We start from the raw sequence: 25,786 nt of genomic DNA, 5'->3' as shown, positions 1-25,786 counted from the left end.
CCGCACCCCCGATCAAGGTGCAAGACTGTACCTCACATTCCAAGTCAGACAAGTTTCCAAGAAAGTAGTGTTACCAAAAAAAACCATAAACACCAGCTTCTGTGTTCTTGTGCATTGTAACTGCTGCTGGACTAGTAAAAGTGTTGCAAATGGAGTGCAATTTACATGACCGACTCAAGTTTCTCCACAGCCTTCCTCCCCGCCCCTCCCCAAAAAAACAAGGAGAAACATTACGGAAACAATGATCACACGCACTGTTCCATCCCACTCTGATCAACTGTGTTAACATCACCTAAAACTAACAAGAAATTTCAAATGTATAAGCAAATGACAAAGAAAGAAAGGAAACTTGCTTATAGTTCAGGTGCTGGATCCTTGAGGTCAGAGCCACAGCTGCCAGGGTGTGTAAGCACAGCACAACTGCCTAAGGGGCAGGCACTGTGGCACAGCAGGTCAGGCCTCAGCCTGGCATACCTGGTTCAAGTCCTGGCCACTCCACATTTCCTATCCAGCTTCCTGCTAATGTGCCTGGGAGGCGGCCAATGAGGACCTAAGTACTTGAGTTCCCAGCAGCCAACCGGGAGTCCTGGATCCTTGGCTTTGTTCTGGCCCAGCCCAGGCTATTAAAAGCATTTGGGGAGTAAAGGGCAGACGGAAGATCCCTGTCTGCCTTTCTTCCCTCTCTGTCACTCCATCTTTGTTATAAATAATTGCTTTAAAATAAAGACTGAAAGGGAAGGTCAAAGGATTTATAGAAGGCCTGGCACAGTGGCTCAACTGGCTTCAAACACCAGCATCCTACATGAGTACCAACTTGGGTCCTAGCTGCTCCACTTCCCATCCAGCTCTGCATGCAGCCTGGGAAAGAGGTAGAGGATGGCCCAAGTCCTTGGGACCCTGGACCCTCATGGCAGACCAGGAGGGAGCTCTTGGTTCCTGACTTCAGATCAGCTCAGCTCTAATTGGTGCAGTCATTTGTAGAGTGAACCAGCACATGGAAAATCTTTCTCTGTCTCTCCTTATCTCTGTAAATCTGTCTTTCCATATAAAAAAAAATCTTAAAAAAAAGAATAAAAGATGTATACCTCTCCTTCGGCTCCTATGCCAGACAGCATCTTCGAAACGTTAAAAGCTACCCGCTTCTTCTGTGTGCTATACACCCGCAAGACCCTGAAAAGGAAGGCACGTGAGTGACTTCTCCCAGAAAACAAGCTATCTCACACAGAAACAACTGGTTGCCCGAATGGAAGACCACCTATACAAGTGCAGTCTGTACAGAACTCGTCAACAAGGCCGCTCAGACTCGGCCAAGGAGCTGTGCCAGAAGCCAATGTTCATGACCTAACCTCACAGGGAAAACCCATCATCCCTAATTTCACTGCCCTTTCACTGTCTCAGTTCCTCAAGTGAAACACAGGCTGGGCCTGCCTGTGTTCAGGTGGTGGACGTGTGGCCCAGGAGGCTCAGGCTGGGCCTGCCTGTGTTCAGGTGGTGGACGTGTGGCCCAGGAGGCTCAGGCTGGGCCTGCCTGTGTTCAGGTGGTGGACGTGTGGCCCAGGAGGCTCAGGCTGGGCCTGCCTGTGTTCAGGTGGTGGACGTGTGGCCCAGGAGGCTCAGGCTGGGCCTGCCTGTGTTCAGGTGGTGGATGTGTGGCCCAGGAGGCTCAAGCTGGGCCTGCCTGTGTTCAGGTGGTGGACGTGTGGCCCAGGAGGCGACGTGGACAACTGCAGTAAGGTTTATCTTGTGTTCGAGTCTTGCTCTCAGGATTTGTAAGGTAAGACAGCACCAGTAGGTGGCTTTGCTGATGAAAAGCCTCAAACTGTCTCCTGATGGTCTGAATGAACCGCATGCCCCAGAAAACAAATGCCATTCAGAAGCCAAGCAGGTTCCACGGAAAACAAATACTAACTGCTCCATATTGCTCTCACTCTAGGCCCATCTTGGCTCCCACTACAATTCAGCCAAACAATTAATTAAAGTTTTAGTCCAGGATTGATTTAAATTTGATTGATTAAAATAGATTGATTTTAGTTAGAAGTAGATGAGTAAATACTCAAAAGCATTAGACTGTTAAGTAATGTACCCGACCTGTGACATTTTTTAATTCCTGTTCCCAAGGGTACAATTAAATGAAATTATACCAGTGAATGTGGGAACATGACACCTTTTCAGAAAAGGCAAAATATTTCATTTTATATCAGTTTAAATGAAGTCATTAAAATCAATATATCAAGCGATCATGAAAAAGAAAGAGAAGGGGCTAGTACTGTGGAATGGCAGGTAAAGGCACTGCCTGTGATGTCATGCATTTACATATGGGTACCAGTTCGAGTCCCAGCTGCTCCACTTCAATCTAGCTCCCTGCTAACGACCTGGGCAAAGCAGTGGAAGATGGCCCAAGTCTTTGGGCGTCTGTCAGCAAAGTGAAAGACCCAGATGAAGCTTCTGGCTCCTGGCTTTGGCCAGGCTCAGCCTGCCTGCTTCCGTGGCCATGAGGGCAGTAAACCAGCAAGTAGAAGATAAACACTCCAGCCCCTCCACTACCTTTTCTCTTTAAATCCTATTTAGGAAACATTTCTAAGTCCCTCATCACACCAAATGTAATTCAAAGCTTATTTAAGGCTGCAAAGCATCTTCCCCATCCATTCATTCATTTATAAAGATTTACTAAATGCTAACTTTATGTAAGACACTTGCCCTAGTTTCCAATTTCTCACAATGTCATAAGACATTAAAATAAGAAAACGAACAAGAGAATCAAAGCTGGATTATGGCTTATTTTAACCAAGTTGTGATGCAAAAAAAATAATAATACCTCTGCAGAAAGCTTCCCATATGTCCAAAGGCGGCCTGTAGTCGGAGCCTACCTGTCGCAGCTCAGGGTGGCAACATACTGGCCCAAAGGATCCCACGTCACTCCTTGCACGTAACTTTTGTGTTCATTGAAAATTGACATCTTTTGTCCTATAAAAAAAATAAACAAAAAAGCACAGAACAGTGTTATCCCAAATCTCCTCAAAAGCAAAAAATGCATCAACGACTTAAATACAAGGGTATTTTAAAGTTTATGGAAAAGTGGAATTAAAAGGCGAATTCTGGTAACTAAAAATTTGAAATGCATGCATAGGAATCTGATTCCCTTTCTGTCATCACATTATTAGGCAGTTGGTGGCCAGAGACTCGGGACCAAACACCAGGTGAGGCTCTGGGGACAGAGACAGCTGTAGCCAGTCCCCCACAAGAATCGAGGGAGGCCCCATCAGCAGGAGACTGCCATCCAGCAATGGACCACCTGTGCATGCTGTCTTGTAAGGTAAGACTGCCTGTGTGGTAACACTGATGCTGTCCCAGTCAGAGTAACGAGCACACCACCATACCACCACACTCACACAGAGACCAGATATTCTAGAATGCACTTTGCAAGGTACCCCCAGGACCCAGCGGGATAGATCAGTGGCTAAATCATCGCCTTGCACGCGCCAAGATCCCATATGGGTACCTGTTCATCTCCCGACTGCTCCATTTCCCATATAGCTCCCTGATTATGGACTGAGAAAGCAGTGGAGGACAGCCCAAAGCCTTAGGACCCTGTGCCCACATGGGAGACTCCGAAGCTCCTGGCTTCGGATCAGCTCAGCTCTGGTTGTTGTGACCATTTTGCGGGGTGAAACAGAGGATGGAAGATCTTTATCTCTGTCGCTCCTTCTCTCTATAAATTTACCTTTCCAATAAAAATAAATCCTTTTTATTTCTTTAAGAAGGTACCCCACTGTTAAGCAATACATGACTGTAATACAGTACAGATTAGAGGAGGTAGCAATGAGCACCAGAAGACCACAGTTCAGCTCTCCCAGTGTGACAGAACAAAGGAAGGTAAGGGAACAGAAGAGCAGGACACCCTAGAGAACCAGTTGCCCTCAAGTGCCTTCCAGTGCCAAAACGACTCCACTTGGCTCATTCACTTCACATACCATCAGCTTTTCGAATGTATATCTAGAAGGAAAGCCTGTTTGTTCACTTCTCGTCCAATGTCAAAGGAGCCCAGGATGATGAAATCAAGCCCTCTGGGGGCTAACCAGAAAGAGGATAAGATGAGATAGTAGGGGCCCGGCACGGTGGTGCAAGTGGTTAAAGGTCCTCGCCTTGCACGCCCGGGATCCCATATGGGCGCCAGTTCTAATCCCGGCAGCCCCGCTTCCCTTCCAGCTCCCTGCCTGTGGCCTGGGAGAGCAGTCGAGGACGGCCCAAAGCTTCAGGAACCTGCACCCACGTGGGAGACCCGGAAGAGGCTCCTGGCTTCGGATCGGCATAGTATCGGCCCGTTGCGCTCACCTGGGGAGTGAATCATCGGACGGAAGATCTTCCTCTCTGTCTCTCCTCTCTGTATATCTGCCTTTCCAATGAAAAAATAATAAAAATAAATCTTTAAAAAAAAAAAGATGAGATAGTACAGAAGATGGTCTGGCTGTGTACCCTGGGTACACAGACAGCTCAGGGGCTGGCATGGTGGTGTAGGGAGTTGGGCCTCTCTCTGATATACCAGCATGTCATATGGGGACCAGCTCGTGTCCCAGCTACTCCACTTCCAATCCAGCTCCCTGATGGTTATACCTGGGAAAGAAGCAGAGGATGGCCCAAGTAACTGGGCCCCTGCAACCACATGGGAAACCCGGAAGAACCTTTGGGCTCTTGGCTTTGGGCTGGCCCAGCTCCAGCTGTTGCAGCCATTTGCGGAATGAACCAGTGGAAGGAACATGTCTCCCTCTGTCTCACCAGGCTCTGTAAATCTGCCTTTCAAATAAAAATAAACAAAACAAACAAACAAACAAACAAAACAAGACAGCTGAGCCTGGTGTATTTGGAGCAGTGAGAAGCAACTGAGCTCCCTGATAATGTGCCTGGAAAAGCAGTGGAGGATGGCTCAAGTACTGGGGCTCCTGCCTGCATCCTGGACCAGCCTTGACCTTTGCAGCCATTGAGGGCGTGAACCGGCAGATGAAGATCTGACTCTCCCTCTGTTAATCTGCCTTTCCAATAAATAAAAGAAATCGTAAAGAAAACCCTGCAGCAATCCTTTCCAAGGGGCACGACCTGCCCCCTCCTCTCCAACTCCAGTCGCTCCCATCCTCCCTGGTTTACTCATCCTCCTTCTGCTCCTGTGACGTGCCAGGCAGCAACTCCACAGCCTCCAGTTGCTCTTCCGTTGAATAACGTACTCGGCTTCTCCCTCACTTCAGTCTGAGCTCTGCTGCAACATCACAGGCTCACAGTAGCATCCCCAACAGCCCTCATGGCACCTGTCACTGCATCTGTGTCTGGATTGATCTCACTTTCCCACCACAATGCAGCCACTTCATTCCTGCTCTTTCCAACACTGCATTCCATTGTATTAGAAAGGTCTGAGGTCAATATGACTGACTTGAGGGCATGCTGGACGGACTGCCCACAGGGACCTGAAATTATCCACGATAAAGCAGGCTTGGGATTCTGAATAAGACTGGCACTGGCCTTGCGCTGTGCGGGAATACTGGGGGCTAACCAGAAGATGAGATAGTACAGCAGACGGTCTGGCTGGATGGTGTAGAATGGAACAGAACAGATATTTTTAGGGGGCGGGGTGTTACATGGACTGCTGAATGAAAACCAGCAGCATGAATACCAAGTACACTTCCTGAACTACAAGCCAGCACCTGAGTGCAGGGAGGGTAGGCAGCCCACCGGTCACAAAGAGCATGGGAAGCCGTTTGGCAGGAATAGGGAGTGTCATGGAGGTCAGCAGGGGACACGAGCAGCCATGAGCCACCATGAGTTCCAGCAGTTCACCACAATGCTGACTCCATCTCAATGCTCAGGCACCTGCCCTCGCCCCAAACCGAAACAACAGGTGGAATGTTCTTGCAGTCAATGAAAACCTGATTCCACCTGCCCCTCAACTACCACCCAACACCCTACTGCCAAGTGACTTACTCACTGTCCTGTGCTCCAGGCTTGCCCCTGCACGTCTGCATCCACTGGTAACTCGAGCCTTCTATGTTCCAGCTTGGGCCCTGAGTCCTGGGATGGATCTAAGGCTTGGAGGACAAATTTCTATTTTGCTGAGCCAACACGTATCTAACTTGGATCACTAAAGATATCTGCCATGCTGCTTTCAAAATTGAAGCAGCTATTTTTAACAACATTCAGAGTAGTCCCACTGAAAACCATAGAAGTGAGTCAATCACCTTTGTTGACATCCCAGATGATGGCCGTGTTGTCCACGGATGCCGAAGCCATCAGGTTCCCATCCGTTGCCCAGCAAATATCATACACATCTTCTAAGTGGCCCCTATACGCCAAGTAAGTCAGAGAAAAGGAAGCAGTTATTGTTTTAAAACAGGAGATATCACTAAAAGCTTAAAGGCAAACTCCGGGACCATGCATGAGGACGGAATTATAGAAATTTCCATTGGTACTATATTAGCTATAGCTTTATACAACCACTTTCAAGACATTTTAAAGACATCTGTATCTCTGAAATGGATTTTTAAAATTAGTCATGTGAAAGGTAGAGTAACAGATAACTCAGATCTCCTATCTTCTGCTTCACTCCCCAAATGTCAATAGCCAGGGCTGGTCAAGCCAAAGCCAGACGCCAGGAATCCATCCAGTCTCCCAAGTGGGCAGCACGAATCCAAGCAGGTGCACCAGTAGGAAACTGGATCAGAAGTGGAGGAGGGGTATGCGAGGGGGTTCTGTACCTGCAGGCAAAGCCATTGCCTATAACACAGGTGCCCAACATCAGAGAGCCAGTTTTGAGTCCTGGCTGCTTCACTTCTGATTCAGTCCCTGCTAATATACCTGGGAGGGTAAGGGAAGATGGCCCTGCCACACACACGGGGAGTTGGGGTAGGACTTGTAGGCCCTGGCTTCAGCTCGGGTCAATCCAGACTTTTGTGACTACTTGAATCAGCAGATGGAAGATTTATCGTTACCTCTCTATTGTTCTGCTTTCCAAATAAATAAAAATACATTAAACAGATAAGAGTGGAAGCAGAAGCCAATCTGAGGTTCTTCAATATAATGCACAGGTAGCCCAAGTGGTAGCTTAGCAGCTGCACGATGCCCCCATAAACTAGCTCATTTTTTATACGGAAAAGATTTTAGCAGAAACAGAAAATCCATTTTTTTAAGGTTGATTTTTTTGAAGAAAAAAATTTCATCTGAAATGCAGATACAGAGAGGGAAAAGACTTTGATAAAGAGAGGGAGAGAGATCGATTGATTTTCCACCTGCTGGTTCGTTCCCTAAATGGCCATAACAGAAGTTGAGCCAATCCAAATTCAGAAATAAGGAGCTTCTTCCAGATCTCCCACATAGGTGCAGGGGCACAAACCCATGTGCCAATCTCTACTGCTTTCCCACACACATTAGCAAGGAGCTAGGGCACAAGTGGAACAGCCAGGATGAGATGCCAGGACCACAGGTGGTAGCTTTATTCTCTATGCCACAAAGCCAGCCCCTAAAATCTGCCATCAGTACCCCATTCCTTTGTTTCAAAGCCGTTGCACACCAATGAAAGGGTTGGCTTAAGGCCAGGCACAGTGGCTCATGGCTAAATCCTCGCCTTGTACATGCTGGCATCCAAATCGGGCACTGGTTTGGGTCCTGGCTGCTCCACTTCCCATCCAAGTTCTCTGTTTGTGGCTTAGGAAGGCAGTGGAGGATGGCCCAAAGCATTGGGACCCCAAACTCATGAGCGAGACCTGGAAGAAACTCCCGGCTTCGAATTGGCAAAACTCTGGCCATTGTAACCACTTGGGGAGGGTATCAACAGACAGATGATCTTTCTGTTTCTCATTTTTTCTATGGATCTGCCTTTTCAATGAAAATAAATAAATAAATCGAAAGAAAGAAAGAAAAGAAAGAGAGGGAGGGAGAGAGAGGAAGGAAGGAAGGAAGGAAGGAAGGAAGGAAGGGGAAAGGAAAGGAAGGGAGAGAGGGAGAGGGAGAGAGACAGAGAAAGAGAGAGAGAGAGAGAGAGGGAGGGAGGGAGGGAAGGAAGGAAGGAAGGAAGGAAGGAAGAGAAAGAAAGAAAAAGGGCGGGTCAGACATAAAAGGCACAGCCCATCTCAGGCTCTCAGTGTAGAAAGGCACCTGGGCGGTGCTCCCCATGCTACCTCAGAGTCTTCACCACTGTCCAGTTCTCCTTATTGAGCTGGGCCTCATCGTCGTCCTGAAAGGTGATCTGCTCGGGCTCCTTGTTGTCGTTCACCTTCCACAGCAGGATGACAGCATCTGCAGGGCAATTCAACCAAGGACCAGCCGGGCATCACTGTGTGTGCCACACTCCTGGAATCCCAGGTAGTACACGATGTTCAAGCTGACCAGTAAACTACACAACCATGGGATTTACAAATAAGAATGCAGAGCAGAAAGGCAGGCTTGCCTTCTGAATTCATAAACTCTGAACTCAAACTCATCACAGGTGAGAGCTCTGTGAAATCACCTAACAGAGGGTCTCCAGGCCGGCCAAATGCCCCTGCAAGCCAACGCAGCTCATTAAGCTAAGGGCGTGACCTGAAAATAACAAATCAGTGGAAACACGGCCACCAATGCAAGCGTGAGGGAAGCGTTCCTAGCTGTCCCTCAGGAAGTCCTTTGACACCCGGATGCATCAGTCTCCTCACCTCAGGGGTTTAATGTCACACCTTCCTCACGGTGCTGCTGACATCCTCGGGTCACAGTGTACAGCACATGGGAAACCCTGCAGTTAGTTAGGTGTATGGCGGCACCAGATAACGACGTCTGAGGTCAGCGATGAGTGGAAACCACTAACTCCCCACATTCCAATTCCACACTTGCCACACAACATGACTATGTTGCATCCTGGCTCCCCTTTAAAATGATTATTTATTTGAGGAGAATCAAGATTGCGTAATAGGGTAAGGTCATGTTTAAACAGAAAGAGAAATATTAGCCAGTGTGCACCACAGAGGGCACATTCCAGGAAAAAGAAGAGGACAGAACAACAGCAGAGGGGCACTTGGAGATTGACAGACACAAAAAAGCAGCGGACACAACAGTATGACGTTACAGCAACTGACACCCCAGCGGCACTCAGCGAACAGCCATCTAAACTCCATCAGCAGCCGCAACTCCAACAGCAACAAGGTGGAAGGGATGTTTACCAGGAGCTCCAGAGGTGAACCCAGACAAGGAACTGCCCGTCCTGCTGGTCTGTTTTGACCAGGAGCAGAGACAGAGAAGCAGGTCCCAGACAGGCAGTGTGTGAACAGGCCCTCTAGAGCCATTATCGGACACCATTTTGCTTAAGGAGCCAAGAGCTATGGGGCAGGACTGCGCATGCACACAGCTGGGAGTGAACTCATTTCTGACTCAGTGAACTGCAATAACGTGGCATTCTATAGGTTCTACCCAAGACAGGTCCGGGTAGCCCTCAGACTTGACAGCCAGCAAATCAAGAACTCTAGTAAAGGCACATCAGGCTCCAATTCTCACAGTGTGGCAAAGAATTTAAGACTGCAGGGGACAACAGTGAGCTGTGCATGTGTTGGGCACTGCAAGAACCCACTGAGCTCAGTGCATTGCACTGGTCCTACAGGAAAACAATACTGACTATTGCATTGTACGGGTCAAAATAGGTCCATGTGGCCCCGAGACCTAACAGCCAACAGGTTCTGGCAAGATCAGCACCACCAGCAACCTAGTTATATAGGACACGTGCTGTCTCTCTAATCCTGGGAACTGCTCCAACCGGAAGTGGGAGAAAGACAATACTGCAGTCTCAGCACAGGATCATAGGAGATAGAGAGGTATGAGCCAGCAGATGGGGCTACAGAGACCATGGCAGAAGTCTTAACATAAGAACTCAGACCTAGAACTCACTGGAGGGAGTGGCACAAGTGCCTGCAAAGAGCCATGTACCAACTGCAATAAGTAAAATCACACTATAGACCTGTGGGTGACAGAGCTTAGAAACCTGCCCCAAGGAGAAGAATCTGATAACCAGAAGTACAATGACCAAGAGCAAAAGAGTAGACAAAAGTACAATGAATATTACTGAAGACTCCCCTGCAAAGGAGCAAAACCCTTTGCTAACCTCAGAGTCAACTGAAGAAGACATCAAGAAATTAGGGGATACAGAATTCAAAACACTTGTATAAACTTATTAACAATGAGAAGCATGTAAAGTAGGCATTCAAGAAAGTCAAGAAATATGTCACACTGGAAATGAATCAAATGAAAGCTGATATATCAGAAATGAAGAATACAGTGGAGCAAATTAAAAGTACAATGGAGTCTCCAAAGTAGAATGAAGGAGGAAGAAAGAATCTCAGAATAAAAAGATATGTCCTGTCAACGGGGGAAACAAAAATCTGGAAGCAGAGTTGAAAGACACTCTTAAAAGGCCAAATATAAGAGTTATGGGAGTCCCAGAAGGTGCAGAAAAAGAAATTGGGATTAAAGGTGCATTCAATGAAATAATAAGGGAAAATTTCTCTAATCTAGAGAAAGAATTGGGAAACAAGATCCAGGAGGGGCACAGAACTCCCAACAGGTTTGAGCAAAATGAATCTTCATCAAGACACATGATCATCAAGCTTTCTTCAATTGAACATAAGGAAAAGATCCTTAAATGTGCACGTGAAAAAAATAAGCTGACATATAAAGGAATGCCAATTAAACTCACAGGAGACCTCTCACAGGAAACTCTACAGGCAAGAGGAGAATGGAGTGACATATTCCAGATTCTAAAAGCAAAAAAATTGTCTGCCCAGGATAACGTACCCAGCAAAACTTTCCTATGCCTTTGAAAATGAAATAAAAGTCTTCCACATCCAAGAAAAGTTGAAAAAATATGCCTCTTCCAAACGCGCTCTACAAATGATACTTCAAGATGTTCTCTTGACAGAGAAGAGGAATAGCATCCACCCAAACCAAAGGCAAATGCAAAGAACATCCCAGTAAAACAACAACAGAAGACTAAATCAATGAACAACCCATTCCTAAAATGACAGGACCAAATTACCACCCATACATATTAACCCTGAATATAAATAGATTAAACTCATCAACCAAAAGTCAGATTAGTAGACTGGATTAAAAAACAAATTCCATCTATTTGTTGCCTACAGGAGACATATCTCACTAACAAAGATAAGTGGAAACTATATCTCATGGAGTTTAATTTTTTTTTGTTGGTTCCGTCACTTAAAAACACTTACTTCCTCTTTAAATTCTTCAATGATTCATAAATCATACAGTAACATCATTTTTTTCAAGAAGGTTCTTGATTTTCTTTTTCATTTCTTCAGTGACACATTAGTCATTCAGTAGCATGTTATTTAACTTCACGGTGTTGTAAATTTCTATTCTTCTTCCTGTTGTTGATTTTGTATTTTGGTTTTTCATTTAAGGGGATGTATAGTAACTGTGTAATGGAGACTATCATATCCAGATGTGAGGATACAGTGCAGTATGCATCTCTGCTTCCAGACAAAGATGGACTCCCAATAAAACTGTTTACTATATGACAATAGGATGATGGACTCTCTGCCATTGTTCATGCCCGCAATGATGGACATATGACTGTGTATGAAGAACTATACTATAGTAATGACATAGGGGAACTCAATGAGGAAGGAGAAAATTGGGGAGGGGATAAGGGAAATTCCATGATCTATGGAACTATATCTTTTAATGATAGTAATAAAAAGTAAAATGTTAAAATAGAAAATAAAAATGATTATTTATTTGAAAGTCAGAGTTACAAAGAGATAAGGGAAGAGAGAGGGAGATCTCCCTTTCCTGATTCACTCCTCAGGTGGCTGCAACAACCAGCGCTGGGCCAGACTAAAGCCAGGAGTCAGGAATCTCTTGCCGGCCTCTCATGCAAGCGCAGGGACCCAAGCACTCGGACCATCCTTTGCTGCTTCTCCGGCCCATTAGCAGGGAGCTGGATCAGAAGTGAACCAACCAGGACACACACTGGCACCCATTACAGGAGGCTCTGTCACCCATTATACCCCAGTTCCTTGGCTCCACTACCTGCAACATCAGCTTCCCATATCCCAGCGCTAGTTTAAGACACAGCTGTTCTGGCTTCCCACACAGCTTCTTGTAATGCACCTTGGAAGGCAACAGAAGGTACTTGGAGCAGCTGCTTGGCTCCTGGCACTTGCATAGCTGGCTGCTACAGCAATCTGGGGAGTGCACTAACAGATGAAGATCTAGCTCCCAATCTATCGCTCTCCCTTTCAAATATCTCTTTTTTAATACATTTTTATTTTGAATTTTGAATTATGTGGTACAATTTAGTATAGGCTGGGATTCCCGCCCCCCAATCAAATATCTTAATAATAATAATAATAATGAGGAGAAGGCCCAGCACAATAGCCTAGTGGTTAAATTCCTTGCCTTGCATATGCCAGGATCCCATATGGGTGCCAGTTCGTATCCTGGCTGCTCCTCTTCCCATCCAACTCCCTGCTCATGGCCTGGGAAAGCAGTGGAGGACAGCCCAAAGCCTTGGGACCCTGAAACCATGTGGGAGACCCAGAAGCTCCTGGCTTCTGACTTCGGATCAGCTCAGCTCCAGCCACTGTAGCTAACTGGGGAGTGAACCAGCAGATGGAAGATCTTTCTCTCTCTGTAAATCTGCCTTTCTAAGAAAAATATTTTTTTTAAAAAAGAATTTTTCAAATTAAGCAACTCTAATTCAAAGATCTGAAACAGAAAACCTCTTGGCTGTCAACATGATACTCAGCATGTTCCAGCTTTCCAGGTTCCAGATGAGTGGTGCTCGGCAGGTCAATCTAAGCAGATTCCCAAATCTGAACCATTTCCAAATTTGAAATTCTTCTGGTCCCAAGCATTTGAAATCAGGGATCCTCAGCCCACACAGCAAAACTCACCATCACCTCCTGATGCCAAAACGTCCCCAGTTGGAGAGAAACGCACGACATTGACGGCTTTGGTGTGACGCACAAGGTTGGACAAAAACTCCACGACGGCTTTTCCGTCTGGCCCCTTTTCGACCTTCCAGATCTGTTGAAACCAAAGCAGCCATCATAACATCACACAGGGAGAACCGACCATGCCATTTGTAGTAAAACAATACCACACTTGTTTTCAGGAAGCAAATTCTTTTTTTTGGGGGGGGGAGGGTGGACACAAAACGCAAGAAAATCTCCTATGGAAAATATAAAACCAGAAGCCTTTGTTTTGGCATCGTGGGTTAAGCTGTCACCTGCATCCCAGCATCCCATAAGGGGCATCATTTCTGCCCTGACTGTTCCACTTCCTACCCAGCTCCCTGCTAACAGTCTGGGACAAGCTGCGGAAGATGGCCCAAGGGTTCCGATCTCTGCTACACGCGTGGGAGACCCAGATGAAGTCACTGGCTTCCATCTGGCTGTTGAGGCTATCTGGGGACCAAACCAAGGGATGGAAGATATCTCTTTCTCTCCGAGACTCCGTCAGCATCCCATATGAACACCAGTTCATGCCCTGGCTGCTCCGCTTCCCATCCAGCTCCCTGTTTATGGACTGGAAAAGCAGTGGAGGACAGCCCAAAGCCTTGGGATCCTGCACCTGCGTGGGAGACCCGGAAGAATCTCCTGGCTTCAGATTGGTTCAGCTCCAGCCACTGCAGCCATTTGAGAAAAGAACCAGCAGATAAAAGATCTTTCTGTCTCTCCTTCTCTCCAAAAATCATAAATCTGATCTGCCTTTCTGATAAAAGTAAATGTTTAAAAAAAATAAATAAAGAGGCCAACAATTGCATGTCAGCTGCGCTGTCACTGCATTCTGGAGCTAGCTGCTGCCCACCCTGTCATGGTGGCGTCCAGCACAACGACACGGGACAAAACCAAGAACCAAGAGACTTCTGCTTCCCTTGGTCACTGGAGTCCCTGAGCATCAGGCATTCAGGGCTGTGTGCCATGCAGCAACACAGTCGACGCGGGTTCCGCCTGCTGCTTCGGGGAGCGCCCGCCCGGTGTGCCTTGGTGCACCGGCCTTACCCTGACGGCCGTGTCCACGCCCGCCGAGGCGAGCCTGTGGATCTTCCCCGAGGAGCCGTGCTGGAAGTCCAGGCTGTACACGGGCTCCTTGTTGTGCCAGGCGATTTCACACGTGATGACTTTCATTCTCCCGAGTCTTGAAGCAAAATATTCCCGGAGTGATGCTCTCAATGTTCCTCCTTTAAAGACAAAAGAAGAAAGCTGAAAAAAAAAAAAAAAAAGAAAAACTAACACTGGTGATAAATAACAGTATTCTAGCAGCCAGGGTTTACCCAGCACTAACTGCGACAGAACAATCGCAACCAGTTACAATGTGCAAGAAAGCGCAGGTGCCTGCGGGCCGTTACCCTGCATCCCGGGACGGAAGGCCGCAGGTGATGCCCAACGCCACCCAGGAGGGGAGACCCCAGGAGGGGGTCCCAACGCCGCCCAGGAGGGGAGACCCCAGGAGGGGGTCCCAACGCCACCCAGGAGGGGAGACCCCAGGAGGGGGGTTCCGGCTTTGGTCTGGCCAGGCTATTGTTGCCAGCTGATGTAAGAGCTGTCCACTATCTGCCTCTGCCTTTCAAATAAAAAATAAATTTGAACCCTAACAAAAAAAAAAAAAACAGACTGAATGCAAGCAACTTTGGGCAAAGGCTGTTGATACAGCCAGTTGACATTAGCCCCTCAAAGCTCCATTTCAAAGGCTTCCTGGAGGCCAGGCTTCCTTCTGCCACGCCCAGAGAAGCGAAATCAATCACCCAGGGGCCTGAGGGAATGCGGAGGGTCCCCGGGTCCTCACCTTCCCCCGCCCCCAAAGAGGGAGCCTCCTGCGTGAGGAGAGGGTCTCGTGGGCGAGGGGATCCGGACCGCGGGCGAGCGGGGACCTTCCGCCCCAGGGGCCCGGGGTGGCCGCAGGCCGCTGGGCCGGGGCCTGGGCCGGTACCCGGAGCCCTCCCGCACGCCGCCCTGGATGTGCCCGCGCCGCAGCCGCCCGTTACCCTGCCCTGGGCAGCGTCTCTCGTCCCGGCCGGACCAGGCCCGGAGGACCCGCGGAGCCGGACACGGGCACCCGGAAAGCCGTACCTCACGGACGCGGCCGCTCACCGGCGCCGACCGCTCCTGCCGCCAAGCGCGCCGTTTCCCGCGCGCCGCAGGCCCCGCCTCCCTGTGGGCGGGGTCCCCAGGGAGTCCGGCCCCCCTCGTGGGTGTGGCCTCCGGCGCCCCGCCCCCGTCCCAGGCCCCAGGGCTGGTCCAGCACCATCAGCCAGAGGGTCGGAACCGTGGCCGCGGCGTCCGAGCGCTTGGCTTCCCACCAGATCGTCGCTCAGCGGGGAACGGCTGGGTGCTCCGGCCCTCTCCTGCCTTGCTGGTGCATTCTGAGCGAGCACTGCCGAGAGTGCGTCAGATGCTGACGCTGGCTTCCTGGTGGAGCGCAAAGCTGGCTCAGGCTCACTCTCCCGGGTTCACGGGCGCAGGAAGGGAAGACCCTTCTAATGGGACTCACGGCGACACGGCAGCTCTGAAGACCGCCGAGGGCCACAATGGGCAAATTCTCGGGGGTGGAGGGGCGGCGTGCAGTTGAAAGCAAAGAAGTCCACGCAAACACAAACCGATGAGGCGCCAAGAGTTGAAAGGAGCTACGCGCTGTTTTCCCACAGGTCACTTTGAATTTGAAAGCTCCAGGACTTGGAAAGTACTTCAGCCGCCCGCTGTTGCCTTTCAGCTGGCCTGCACTTGAGATGTGGATGCCTTAAGTGGCCTTAACCGCTGCAGCCCACGTCTACCCCGTGGCAGGCCCTCTAATTTCGACGTTTCTAAGCGCGACCTCTTTTGTGTACAGTTTCCTAAAAGGCCAGGAAGCGCTTCACGATGTGTGCCCCCGCTTGACACAGGGCACACACACCTGAATCACCCGAGCAGGTGCCTTCCCAGGCATTTTAGAGGGAAAAGAGTGGACACGGCTTCTTAAATGCTTAACATTTTGTGGAGCGACCCATGGATGAAAGTCTCGCGTTGCCGGAATGGGCGACTGCTCCTTACAGTTCCTTACCCTGCAGGGATCAAGGACTGTGTAATATGGAGCTGCAGCTTTTTGATGGCTAGATTTGGATTGTGGCTAGGAATGGCTCTACAGTTCAGAGCAGATGACTGACTTAAAGATACAGCTCTCCGCTCCACACAGGCCCATGAATACAGAGGATGGGGAGGGGGTGCCAGGGCAGGGCTTGTGCTTGTCCAAGTTCCTTGCTTAAGTCTGGGAATTAGCTGTGTATTGAAGAAACATGTGGAGTCCCAGTGTGGCTTCTCCAAATTTCTGAAACATGTTGATTCACAGCCCACCTTCCTCTAAACTACCAGGGTTTTGAACTGTGCATGAAAGAGCTAAAGCACACACGTTAGCTTCTTGGACTGTGCACAGGCAAATGGACTTGCTTAGTTAAAACCCCAGGGCCCAGAGAGGAGTCCTGCCTGGTGGCATTATGAAGAAGGAGTAGACTGAGGCCCAGGCTGTGCCAAACGTCTGCTTAACAAACGTTGGACTAAATATGTCCCACAACTAGTTATTCTATCTGGATGCCCCAACACTGCACTTTACTTATGGCCCTAAGCACAACCTTGAGAACTGTTTCCGCTAAGAAAGATCACTGCTTTTTGTTTTTGTTTAAAGATTTTTTTAAATTGGAAAGTCAGATATATAAAGAGGAGGAGAGACAGAGATCTTCTGTCTGATGTCCGAAATAGCCCCAACAGCCGGAGCTGACCCATTCCAAAGCCAGAAGCCAGGAACTTCTCCCGGTCTCCATGTGGGTGCAGGGTCCCAGGACTTCGGGCAGCCCTCCACTGCTTTTCCAGGCCACAGGCAGGGATCTTCCACCCATGGCTCCACCAGCCAGAGCTCTACTGCTCTAATGTGGGAACCTGTAGCTTCTGGGTTTCCTTTGTGGGCGATAGTGCCCAAAGCCTTGAGCCATGCTCCGCTGCTTTTCCAAGCTGCTTGCAGCGAGCTGTACCAAAGTGGAGCAGCCAGGACACAAGGTGTCCATACAGTATATGGCACATTAGGCAAAGGAAATATCCAGGTTCTTCAATACCATTGCTCTGTCCCAAAAATAAGTATTTCAGGAGACAAAAAAATCAAGAAAAAGACATTTTGAAGCTCATTAAAACCCTAGTTAGGGCGCCACGGAACCGCGTCAGAGCACCAGGCTTCATCATGCCTCGGGTGCTGATCCCAGGTTTGTGTCATACAGACTCTGGGAAGTAACCGTGATGTTCCCATACTCGGGTCCTGCCTCCCACATGGGAGACATCGGGATTGAATTCCCTATTCCCTGGTTTGATCTGGCCCTGAGCTGTCATTGGAATTCAGGGAATGAACCAGTGAACCAAACGGTTGGAAGCAGTCACTCTCTACCTTGTTAAAAAACACCACACTCTAAGTGTGAGAAAATACTTGCAAAAACATTTCTGGTGTACTAATATCCACCATATCTAGTTTTTTTCCTAAGTTAGCACACAGAACACACCATCCATCTGCTTCTATCTTTTTATTGAAAAGTCTGAAAATGGAGAGGACAGAGAAAGATCTCCCATATGCTGGTTCACTCCCCAAGTGGCCACAATGGCTGGAGCTGAGCCAATCAGAAGCCAGGAGCCTGGAGCTTCTTCTAGGTCTCTCACGCTGGTGCAAGGTCCCAAGGTTTTGGGCCATCCTCCACTGCTTTCCCAGGCCACAAGCAGGGAGCTGGATAAGAAGTAGAGCAGGCGGAACATGAACTGGTGCCTACACGGGACCCCAGTACATACAAGGCAGATTTTAGCCACTAAGCTACCGCCCCAGGCCCCACACAATCTATTTTAATAACTCCTGCCACTTAACAGGAAAACCTCAACAAAGCAATGCTGCTTCCTTGGAAGTTTGGAGAGTCCTCAGAAAACGAAACATAGAAGAATGGATACACAAATGTGGTCTACACATACAATGGAAATATTATTCAGCCTTAAAAAGAAATTCTGAAGTAGACATATGGAAAGATATCTTCCACTTGCTGATTCACTTCCCAAATGGCAACAGCAGCCAAGGCTGAGCCAGTCTGATGTCACGAGCCAGAAACTCCATCTCAGTCTCCCAAACGGGTGACATGGTCCCAAGCACCTGGACCATTATTCCCCAAGCACATCAGCAGGAAGATGACTTGAGGGAGTGGCAGTCAGGACTCAGACCGCACTCCACTGGGCAATACTGGCATCACAAAGCACTGGCTTAACTTGCTGTCACACCAACCCCCTAGAGGAAACTTACAAACATTATACAGAGTAAAATGAGCCAGACACAAGAGGTGACTTACCTGAAGTTATCAAAATAAATTTAGACAGAAAGCAAAAGTTACCAAGGGGCTGAGGATGAAAATGGGGAGTTACTAATCATGGGAACAGTTTGGGATGACGAAAAGGTGCTGGAAACAGATGAGGGCTGAGCAACAATGTGAATTCTTCAGTAACGCCACAGAAATGGACATTTAAAAAACAGCTAAAAACATCTCACCTTCCTAAATTCTTAAATGAGTTTATATTTGCAATAATCACCAGTATAATACATTAAGTAAATGGAGTGCAGACTAAAACAATTTGAGCCGGTCTTGAGGAGTATTTGTGTGGTGGGAGCAGTGGGTTACTCTGCAGCTAATACATCTTCCAGCTAATGCACCCTGGGAGGCAGCAGATCACGGGGGAATTACCTGGGTCCCTGCACAGGAGATCAGCTAGAGTTTCAGACCCCTGGCTGTGACCTTGTCCAGCCTCCACTATCTCTGGCATTTGGAAGAGCAGATGGAAACATCTGTCTTTGTCGCTCTACCTTTAATTTTTTTTAAAGAATAAGTACTGGGAATCCAGGAGTAAAATTTACAAACACACACACACACACTGCATGATGGGCCTGGTTTTGCATGTGCCTGGATTCCATATGGGTGCCAATTCCTGTCCTGGTTGTTCCACTTCCCATCCAGGTCCCTGCCTGTGGCCAGGGAAAGCAGTAGAGGATGGTCTAAAGCCTGAGGACCCTGCATCTGTGTGGGATCCACAAGCTGCTGGCTCCTGGCTTTGGATCTGTTCAGCTCTGGCTGTTGCAGTCACTTGAGGAATCAGGGGGTGGAAGATCTTTCTCTTTTCTCTCTGTAAATCTGCCTTCCTAATAAAAGTAAATCTTTAAAAAGAAAAAACAAAACAAAGCAAAACAACCCACCTCATAGCACTTAGCTTGCAAACTCACCACAAGATTCTATTCTACAGCCTGTGTGTCTCCCTTAGGCTGGACCTGCTCTGAGGCTAGACAGCAACCTGGGGCCAGTGCTCTGACGGTACCTCAACCGCCGCTGTGAAAAATCTATTTCAGGAAAAACTGAACCAGTAAGGGAGTAAGGCAGCAGCCACACAATGCAGGATAAACACCTCTAAAAATACAGTAATAACATACAATGCATAGATAGCACAGTCTATATACCCACCTTTTTGAGTTGCAGGTAATTGGTATTTACATTTCTTCCCATAAATACCTATATACTATTTTGCAAGTATAAATAATTTACACTGATAAATAAAATTGTAAGTAGAAGCACTACAAAGCCTAGATTACTTTAAGTCAGGCTTGGTTCAGGTCAAGCAGAAGCAACAACTTTTCACATCATTTATTAGTAAGACAAGGGTAGGTTGGGAAGATTGGAGTATTCTGAAGTCATCACACACTGTTCACTTCCTCATTAAGACAGAGCCAATCCTGGATATTTATATACCAGAGGCATTTAAGCCATTGCCTTAACCTTAGCCAGTTGAGTCTGTCATTTGGAGTCAAGTTTGAACTTACTCTGAATCTTGTTTCCAAGATGGCTGACTACTCTGCAAGCACTCTCCCAGCACTAAGTGGTGAAGGCTGTGGGACACGTGATGCCAGCATCCAGTCCTGCTCGCTTGATTCCCAGTTTACTCCCTGAGAATGGACTTGGGCCCCTATCACTCACCAGGGACACCTGGTCATTTGGGGAGCAAACCAGTGGACAAAAGATCTTCTCCCTGCTTCCCCTGACCCCCCGTCAATCTGTCTGTCAAGTAAAAGAAACTTGTATGCTTGTTTGGTAGGAAACCACATTTACTCACAATTTCTGCTTAGAATGCTAATGAAGAAAATTAAGTTGCAGTTAGCACTCCAATTCTGTAATGGTTAATTCTCATTCTATGATTACACTATTTAACAATTTCCTTTGTATTTAAATTTACCAAGACTGTTTCCTGTGGATATCACTTTCTAATATTAACCTTGTGATGAGCACATTTCATTCTAGAAAGCAGCACACTGTCTACTACACTAATGCATGCATTTTTTTTAATGGCATTCCTTGAAACTGTGCCCAAATATCCGAAACACGGAATATTAGGTCTCAAGCCCCAGGGACTCACTCCCCCCAGTGAGTCTATTTAGAAGGCAGTAATATTTAACCTACTGTGGATTTCCTAGCTGTTGGTCTGGTATGAGAGGCCACACCAACATACTTTTAGCTTCTTTATAGTAACTAGACAAAGAACCCAATAGAAAAAGATTAGGAAAATGATCAAAAAGGCATAAGAAAATGTTTAATGAGATGAAAATAGCACCCATTTTTTTCACATTTTAAAATTCATGAAGCCAAGATCTCATATAATTATTACTCATATATCCTGTGATTATAAATTCCTTCCATTTTGGATGACAACCTTTATTAAAAGGAACTCGGCATTCACTCTTCCATTCACTGCAGATACACTCTGGATACACCTGAGAAATTACGTACGGTTTGCATTTAATAATTTTCACAATAGTAATTCCTAGAATATGAAAGGATGAGAAATAGCAAAATGAACATTAAGAGCTTACTCATATCATAAAACATTTCTGAAGTTTTTCAATAAAATGTTATGAAAAACATTACCAATCGTATGGTACAATACCTTTGCATATACTGAAATAACTTGATATACATTCAATGCATATATATTAAGGTGTGTAGCTGCACAGTCAGCAGCTGCAGGAAGAACACACAGAAGCCAGCAGTGGTCACCTCTCGGCGAAGGGGCAAGTCTTTGACCTTTATCCCATCCAGTTCCATCTGCTCTTCCAACTGGGGAACCCTCCAGCTTGCCCCAGCATCAACAGCAGCCATGCTGAGAGCCTGAGTTTGCTCCATGAACTACTGGGATTCAACATTTGTTAAGATATTCTACAGCAGAACGCACAGATGAACAGTTTTCAGCTGTACAGTAGGTGTGGACGACAGGAAGGTGTGAGGAGAACAGCTCCCGTTTGGCAGGGCCCGGGGGAGCTTCCCGCTGCACGGCAGGACTGGCAGATGTCTCTACAACCACCTGAACACGGTTCTACCTCCCTTTGCAAGGACACCTGACCACCCTGCTAAGAATTCTGTAATCTGTTGAGGCATTGTTTGTCCCTGCGAGATGGCTTTTACATCCAGTGTGAGCTTGGGAGTTAATGTTGCTGACGACCTCTTGGTGAATGGGCCTTTAATAATGTATGCTGTCTCAGTTGCTCTTACGGCCCTTTGGCTGGAAGAGCTCAAGAAATGTCTGTAATACATGCTTTCAAACTAACTTAGGGTTATTGTAGTTGTAGTGGGAATTCATGTTTGTATTTTTTCTGTTTCTGATCTTTATCTTTTCCCCTCTGTGATATATTTTCTCCTCTGATAAGCTATAGAATGAGAATTGTGGTAGGAGTGTATTACTGATTAATATAGGTTGTCTACTGAGAAATTCCTGGCAGCAACGTTACAACGTCAGAACGGATAATGCCCTACCTTAAAGTGAAACAATCTGCGGAATTATCTTTGGAAGCACCCACTTGTCCATTGTAGAGTTGAAATAAAAACGGAGTAAACATGGCTCGTTGCTAATTGCAATTCTTTTTGCCTTTATAACTTCTGCTTTGCTTGCTTGGCCAACAAACTGTGTGACCCTGCAGGCCTAATGGCCAGCATGAGCTTTAGTGCCAACTGAAGCAATCCCTGTAAACCAAGGCCCCAGCCTTATTTCCCATAGGTAATTCAAGGCAGGGGTCTGGTTGTCACAGGTGGCACCAAGGTTAGAGCCCAGACCTGAGGAGAGCAGGCAGGGGCTGCCAAGCCGAGATAAGGAATGTGAAATCCTTCCTCACTCACCGGTTGTGAATTGTGCCCCCCTTTGAAGCTGTGTCAAACTGCCCCTAAAGAAAACTTTGTAATTGTACTGCTCTGGGCCCGCACTCTGTGGTCAGGTGGATCAGCACCATGAGGTAAAAGGCCTGAGCCAGAGTTTGTGACTGCTTCCTTGCATTGTCCATTATGATTCTGAAACTGTAGTGGTCTGTTTCTTTTCTCTCTACGCCTATTTCATACACCCTTCTCGAGTTCTGAACTCGGCTGGAGCTGGCCTCTGGCAGTACAGTACTGTGGCATGAACCTGAGATGCCTTTAGGACACGCTGGTCCCTGAGCCCAACCCCCAAACATTTGAACTTCAGTATGCGGGGTACGGCTTCACCGTGGGAATTCTGAAAGCATTCCAGATGCTCCTAACATGCAGCCAGTGCTTAGTACCACCTGGACAGATCACGTAAATGACTCTTAAATGATCAGTATGACCCAAGTTCAAAAGGGCCGTGTGCCAAGCAAGAATCCAGTACCTGAGACCCCAGGCAGTGTTTCCAGCAACACTGGCCATCACTGGAAATCTGAAACCCCAAAGGACAAAGAGGTGCGAGACGCTGCTCCCACCGCGGTCACCCAACTTTCCCTGACCTTGCAGTCCTCGTTGATCACAGCAAGCACAAGGAGGGGAAGACTGTTTTGGTGTAGTTCCTCATATTTTACTTTAAAAGAGTAAATGGCAAACAACAGCCAGTTGGCTGAAAAGCTCACGATGTTCTGAAAAAGTTCTTGCTTGTTATACTTTCAACGTCACATTTCTTGGTAATAGCATACCAAAAAAGGTGAAAAATACGTAATTATTTCTAGTTTCCCTTACAATTCCCAGGACTGATTTTCCCAGTCACATCAAATACTGTTCCTGTGAATATAGCAGCTGACCAAGATGAAGGAGAAAACAATCAACCACCTCCCCAAAAAGTTATAAAACTTAAACAGCCACTCTCATCTAGGCACGGCTGCCTTCTGCGGGGGAGGACTTCTTGCACAGCAACACACACCGTGCCAGGCCATCTCTCTCCCCAGAGGACGCTGGTCTCAGGACGACTGGCCTAGTCTTCAAAATGTAGCACATCATCCACACAATGAAATGAACTCCTCCTCAGGGCTTACCCGACAGACTTGCACTTTCAAAATATTTTTAACTTAGCATTAAATTATTTAAAAGTAATACCTAAACAGTTAGCCACCATATATTTTTATTTTTTTTTACAAGATATCTTAAAATCTGGGAAGTTGTAATTGAGACAGAAAACCAGCTTCATACCAAAAATACACTTTCAATTACTTTATCAAGCAAATAAAAACAATCTTCATTTATTTGCTTTTAATGTACATTAAAAATTTAACTGTAGATGAGATTTAATTAAGCACACATACAAATGATACATATGAATGTCCAGTAACAAAAGTAAAAATAAATAGCAACAATAAAACTTTGGGAAAAATAATGTACATTTTAGCTGTGGAAAATACAATTCTTAATTATATATACACTTTTATACTCAATAAAATTGCACAAAACATGGAAACCAATAAAGCATAATATTTATAGCATGTAATACTACATCCTAGGCAGTTGCTCCTGAACGCCAGGAAATACAACACTTCAGTCTGTAATATAATAAAAGGTATGTAGTTCTGCTGGAGAAAGACAGTCTTCCTCAACTCGCTTTAACCTGTGGTATCCTACAAAAGGCTGTACAGGAAATTTCACAAAAAGAAATATTTAATAATTATCATGCCCACTTCATGCTGACTACACAGCCAAAAATGGGCTTCAAAGTAAACTTGTAGTCATTTAATATTTTCAATACTTTTTATATACTAAAGATCATTTCTTTGTTCTACAAAAACACTTTGTGTTTAATCATGATTAGCAATCCGAGCACAAGAAAAATCCTGGCAAAATGGAGTCACTTCTCACTTACCTTATTTTCTTGAATAAAAGATTTCAGAAGATAAGAATTTATAGAAAAAAAATGAATTAATGCTCATTTGTGTATACCCAGAGTCTTATCAGGAGTTCTATTATTTAAAAACCCCACATAAGTTCCTTTGTAAGAAAAGCAAACCTAACATTTTCATTTGTATTTATGGCACAGCCCTTAGTTCAGAGAAAAATACACTCTGGGGAACCAGAAAAATTGCACAAAGCTTAGAGGCAACTGGGAAAGCTCTTGGTGAAAAACAATTAAGTACTTTAGGGCAGTAAAAAAATATGTGCTGACTTAATTACAAATATTTACATTAAAACAGAATCAAGAGTTTAGCTATTCAGCCACTCCATACCAACAGCTCTTTGAGTCTCAGAAAGCATGATGTGTCCACAGTGTGTGACCACATTCAGGTGCATAGAATACAGTAATGACTATGGTCTTCAGTCTGTTACCCATCATAGCTAAAAAACAACATTTTATATTTTGAAAGCTGTACAACCAAAAGCATTCAGGAAATACTTTTATTACATCACGTAAATTATACTTTTAAGTACTACTGATCTCGCTCATTTGTTCGACCACCTGCCCTAGAATCTCATCCACCACGTCGACGTCGTAATTGACTTGCTGCAGGTCGAGGTCAGGCACGATCATAGCCAGCAGCTGGCCCACGTTCACGCGCAGAGACCGCAGCTTGAGGCTGCAAATGCACAGTCACTCATTAGGGACCCGGCAGTGCAGCCTAGAGTCACACAGAGCTTACAGGGAAACATGAACATCCACAAAATAAAAAGCAAAGCTTCCCTAGGGAGCTGGATGTAGTTAACAGTTCTTTTTATCTGCTGGATCCTAGTCTAAATCCAAGCATAGCAACATTTCATAAAACTATCAGCAGAGTGGTTCCTAACAAGCTACTAATTAACTGATACGAAACAGACCAAAAAAAAAATCATAAATTGGAAGATGCTGTTACCAATTTAAAGTACTGCTCTGACCTGGAAAACAGTCATGAACATGCTACACAGAACACTAGTCTAAAAATATGCAAGTGTTTGAATTTCAGCTTCCCATTAAATTAAATAAAACAGACCCTAAAGCATGTGCTATGAGACAATTCAGTCATATGAGGACGGAAAAAGGTTCCACAGCCAAGTGAGCTTGTGGGTCTCATTTTCAAAAACACTTGTCAAGGGACTAGCGTGTGGCACAGTCAGTTAAGTTGCATCCTGCAGTACTGGCACTCCATATGAGAACCAGTTTCTGTCCTGGCTGCTCCAGTTCCAACTCAGCTCCCCGCTAAAGCACGTGAGGAAGCAGAGGAACATAAAGTAAGACCTTGGGTCCCTACACCTATGTGCAAGACTGATCAACATCATTAGCAAATCACAGTTATAGAACTTAGTGACTTTCTAAGAATAAATGAACACGGGCCCGGCACATTGGCCTATCAGCTAAAGTCCCATAGGGCGCTGGTTCTAATCCCGGTGGCCCCACTTCCCATCCAGTTTCCTTCCTGTGGCCTGGGAAAGCAGTCGAGGACAGCCCAAGGGGCCTTGGGACCCTGCACCTGCTTGGGAGACCCAGAAGAGGTTCCGGGCTCCTGGCTTCGG

At 46.5% G+C, this 25,786-nt stretch overlaps 2 protein-coding genes across 3 annotated transcripts in view; both read right to left on the bottom strand.

The window, feature by feature from the left end:
- Nucleotides 1–14,180, bottom strand: part of CHAF1B (chromatin assembly factor 1 subunit B) — a 31,880-nt gene extending 17,700 nt beyond the window's left edge. Inside the window, exons 1-6 of the mRNA XM_040980800.1 lie at nucleotides 14,025–14,180; nucleotides 12,915–13,047; nucleotides 8,157–8,274; nucleotides 6,222–6,325; nucleotides 2,868–2,964; nucleotides 1,086–1,170 (exon numbers count right to left, since the gene is read on the bottom strand). Coding sequence (XP_040836734.1) covers nucleotides 1,086–1,170; nucleotides 2,868–2,964; nucleotides 6,222–6,325; nucleotides 8,157–8,274; nucleotides 12,915–13,047; nucleotides 14,025–14,150 — 663 coding nt within the window. The 5' untranslated portion in view covers nucleotides 14,151–14,180. The remainder of the gene's footprint in view (nucleotides 1–1,085; nucleotides 1,171–2,867; nucleotides 2,965–6,221; nucleotides 6,326–8,156; nucleotides 8,275–12,914; nucleotides 13,048–14,024) is intronic.
- A 9,238-nt stretch (nucleotides 14,181–23,418) lies between these two features.
- The window catches only part of MORC3 (MORC family CW-type zinc finger 3), a 52,478-nt gene continuing 50,110 nt past the window's right edge, over nucleotides 23,419–25,786 (bottom strand). For both annotated transcript variants that reach the window (XM_040980799.1, XM_040980798.1), the window contains exon 17: nucleotides 23,419–24,876. In XM_040980799.1, coding sequence (XP_040836733.1) covers nucleotides 24,723–24,876 — 154 coding nt within the window. In that variant the 3' untranslated portion in view covers nucleotides 23,419–24,722. The remainder of the gene's footprint in view (nucleotides 24,877–25,786) is intronic.

This window comes from Ochotona curzoniae, unplaced genomic scaffold (genome assembly GCF_017591425.1).
Source record: "Ochotona curzoniae isolate NIBS_2020 unplaced genomic scaffold, NIBS_Ocur_1.0 contig_3498, whole genome shotgun sequence".
Taxonomy (NCBI): Eukaryota; Metazoa; Chordata; class Mammalia; order Lagomorpha; family Ochotonidae; genus Ochotona; species Ochotona curzoniae.
Note: the sequence above shows the minus strand (reverse complement) of the source record. Positions and strands in the feature narration are given on the sequence as shown.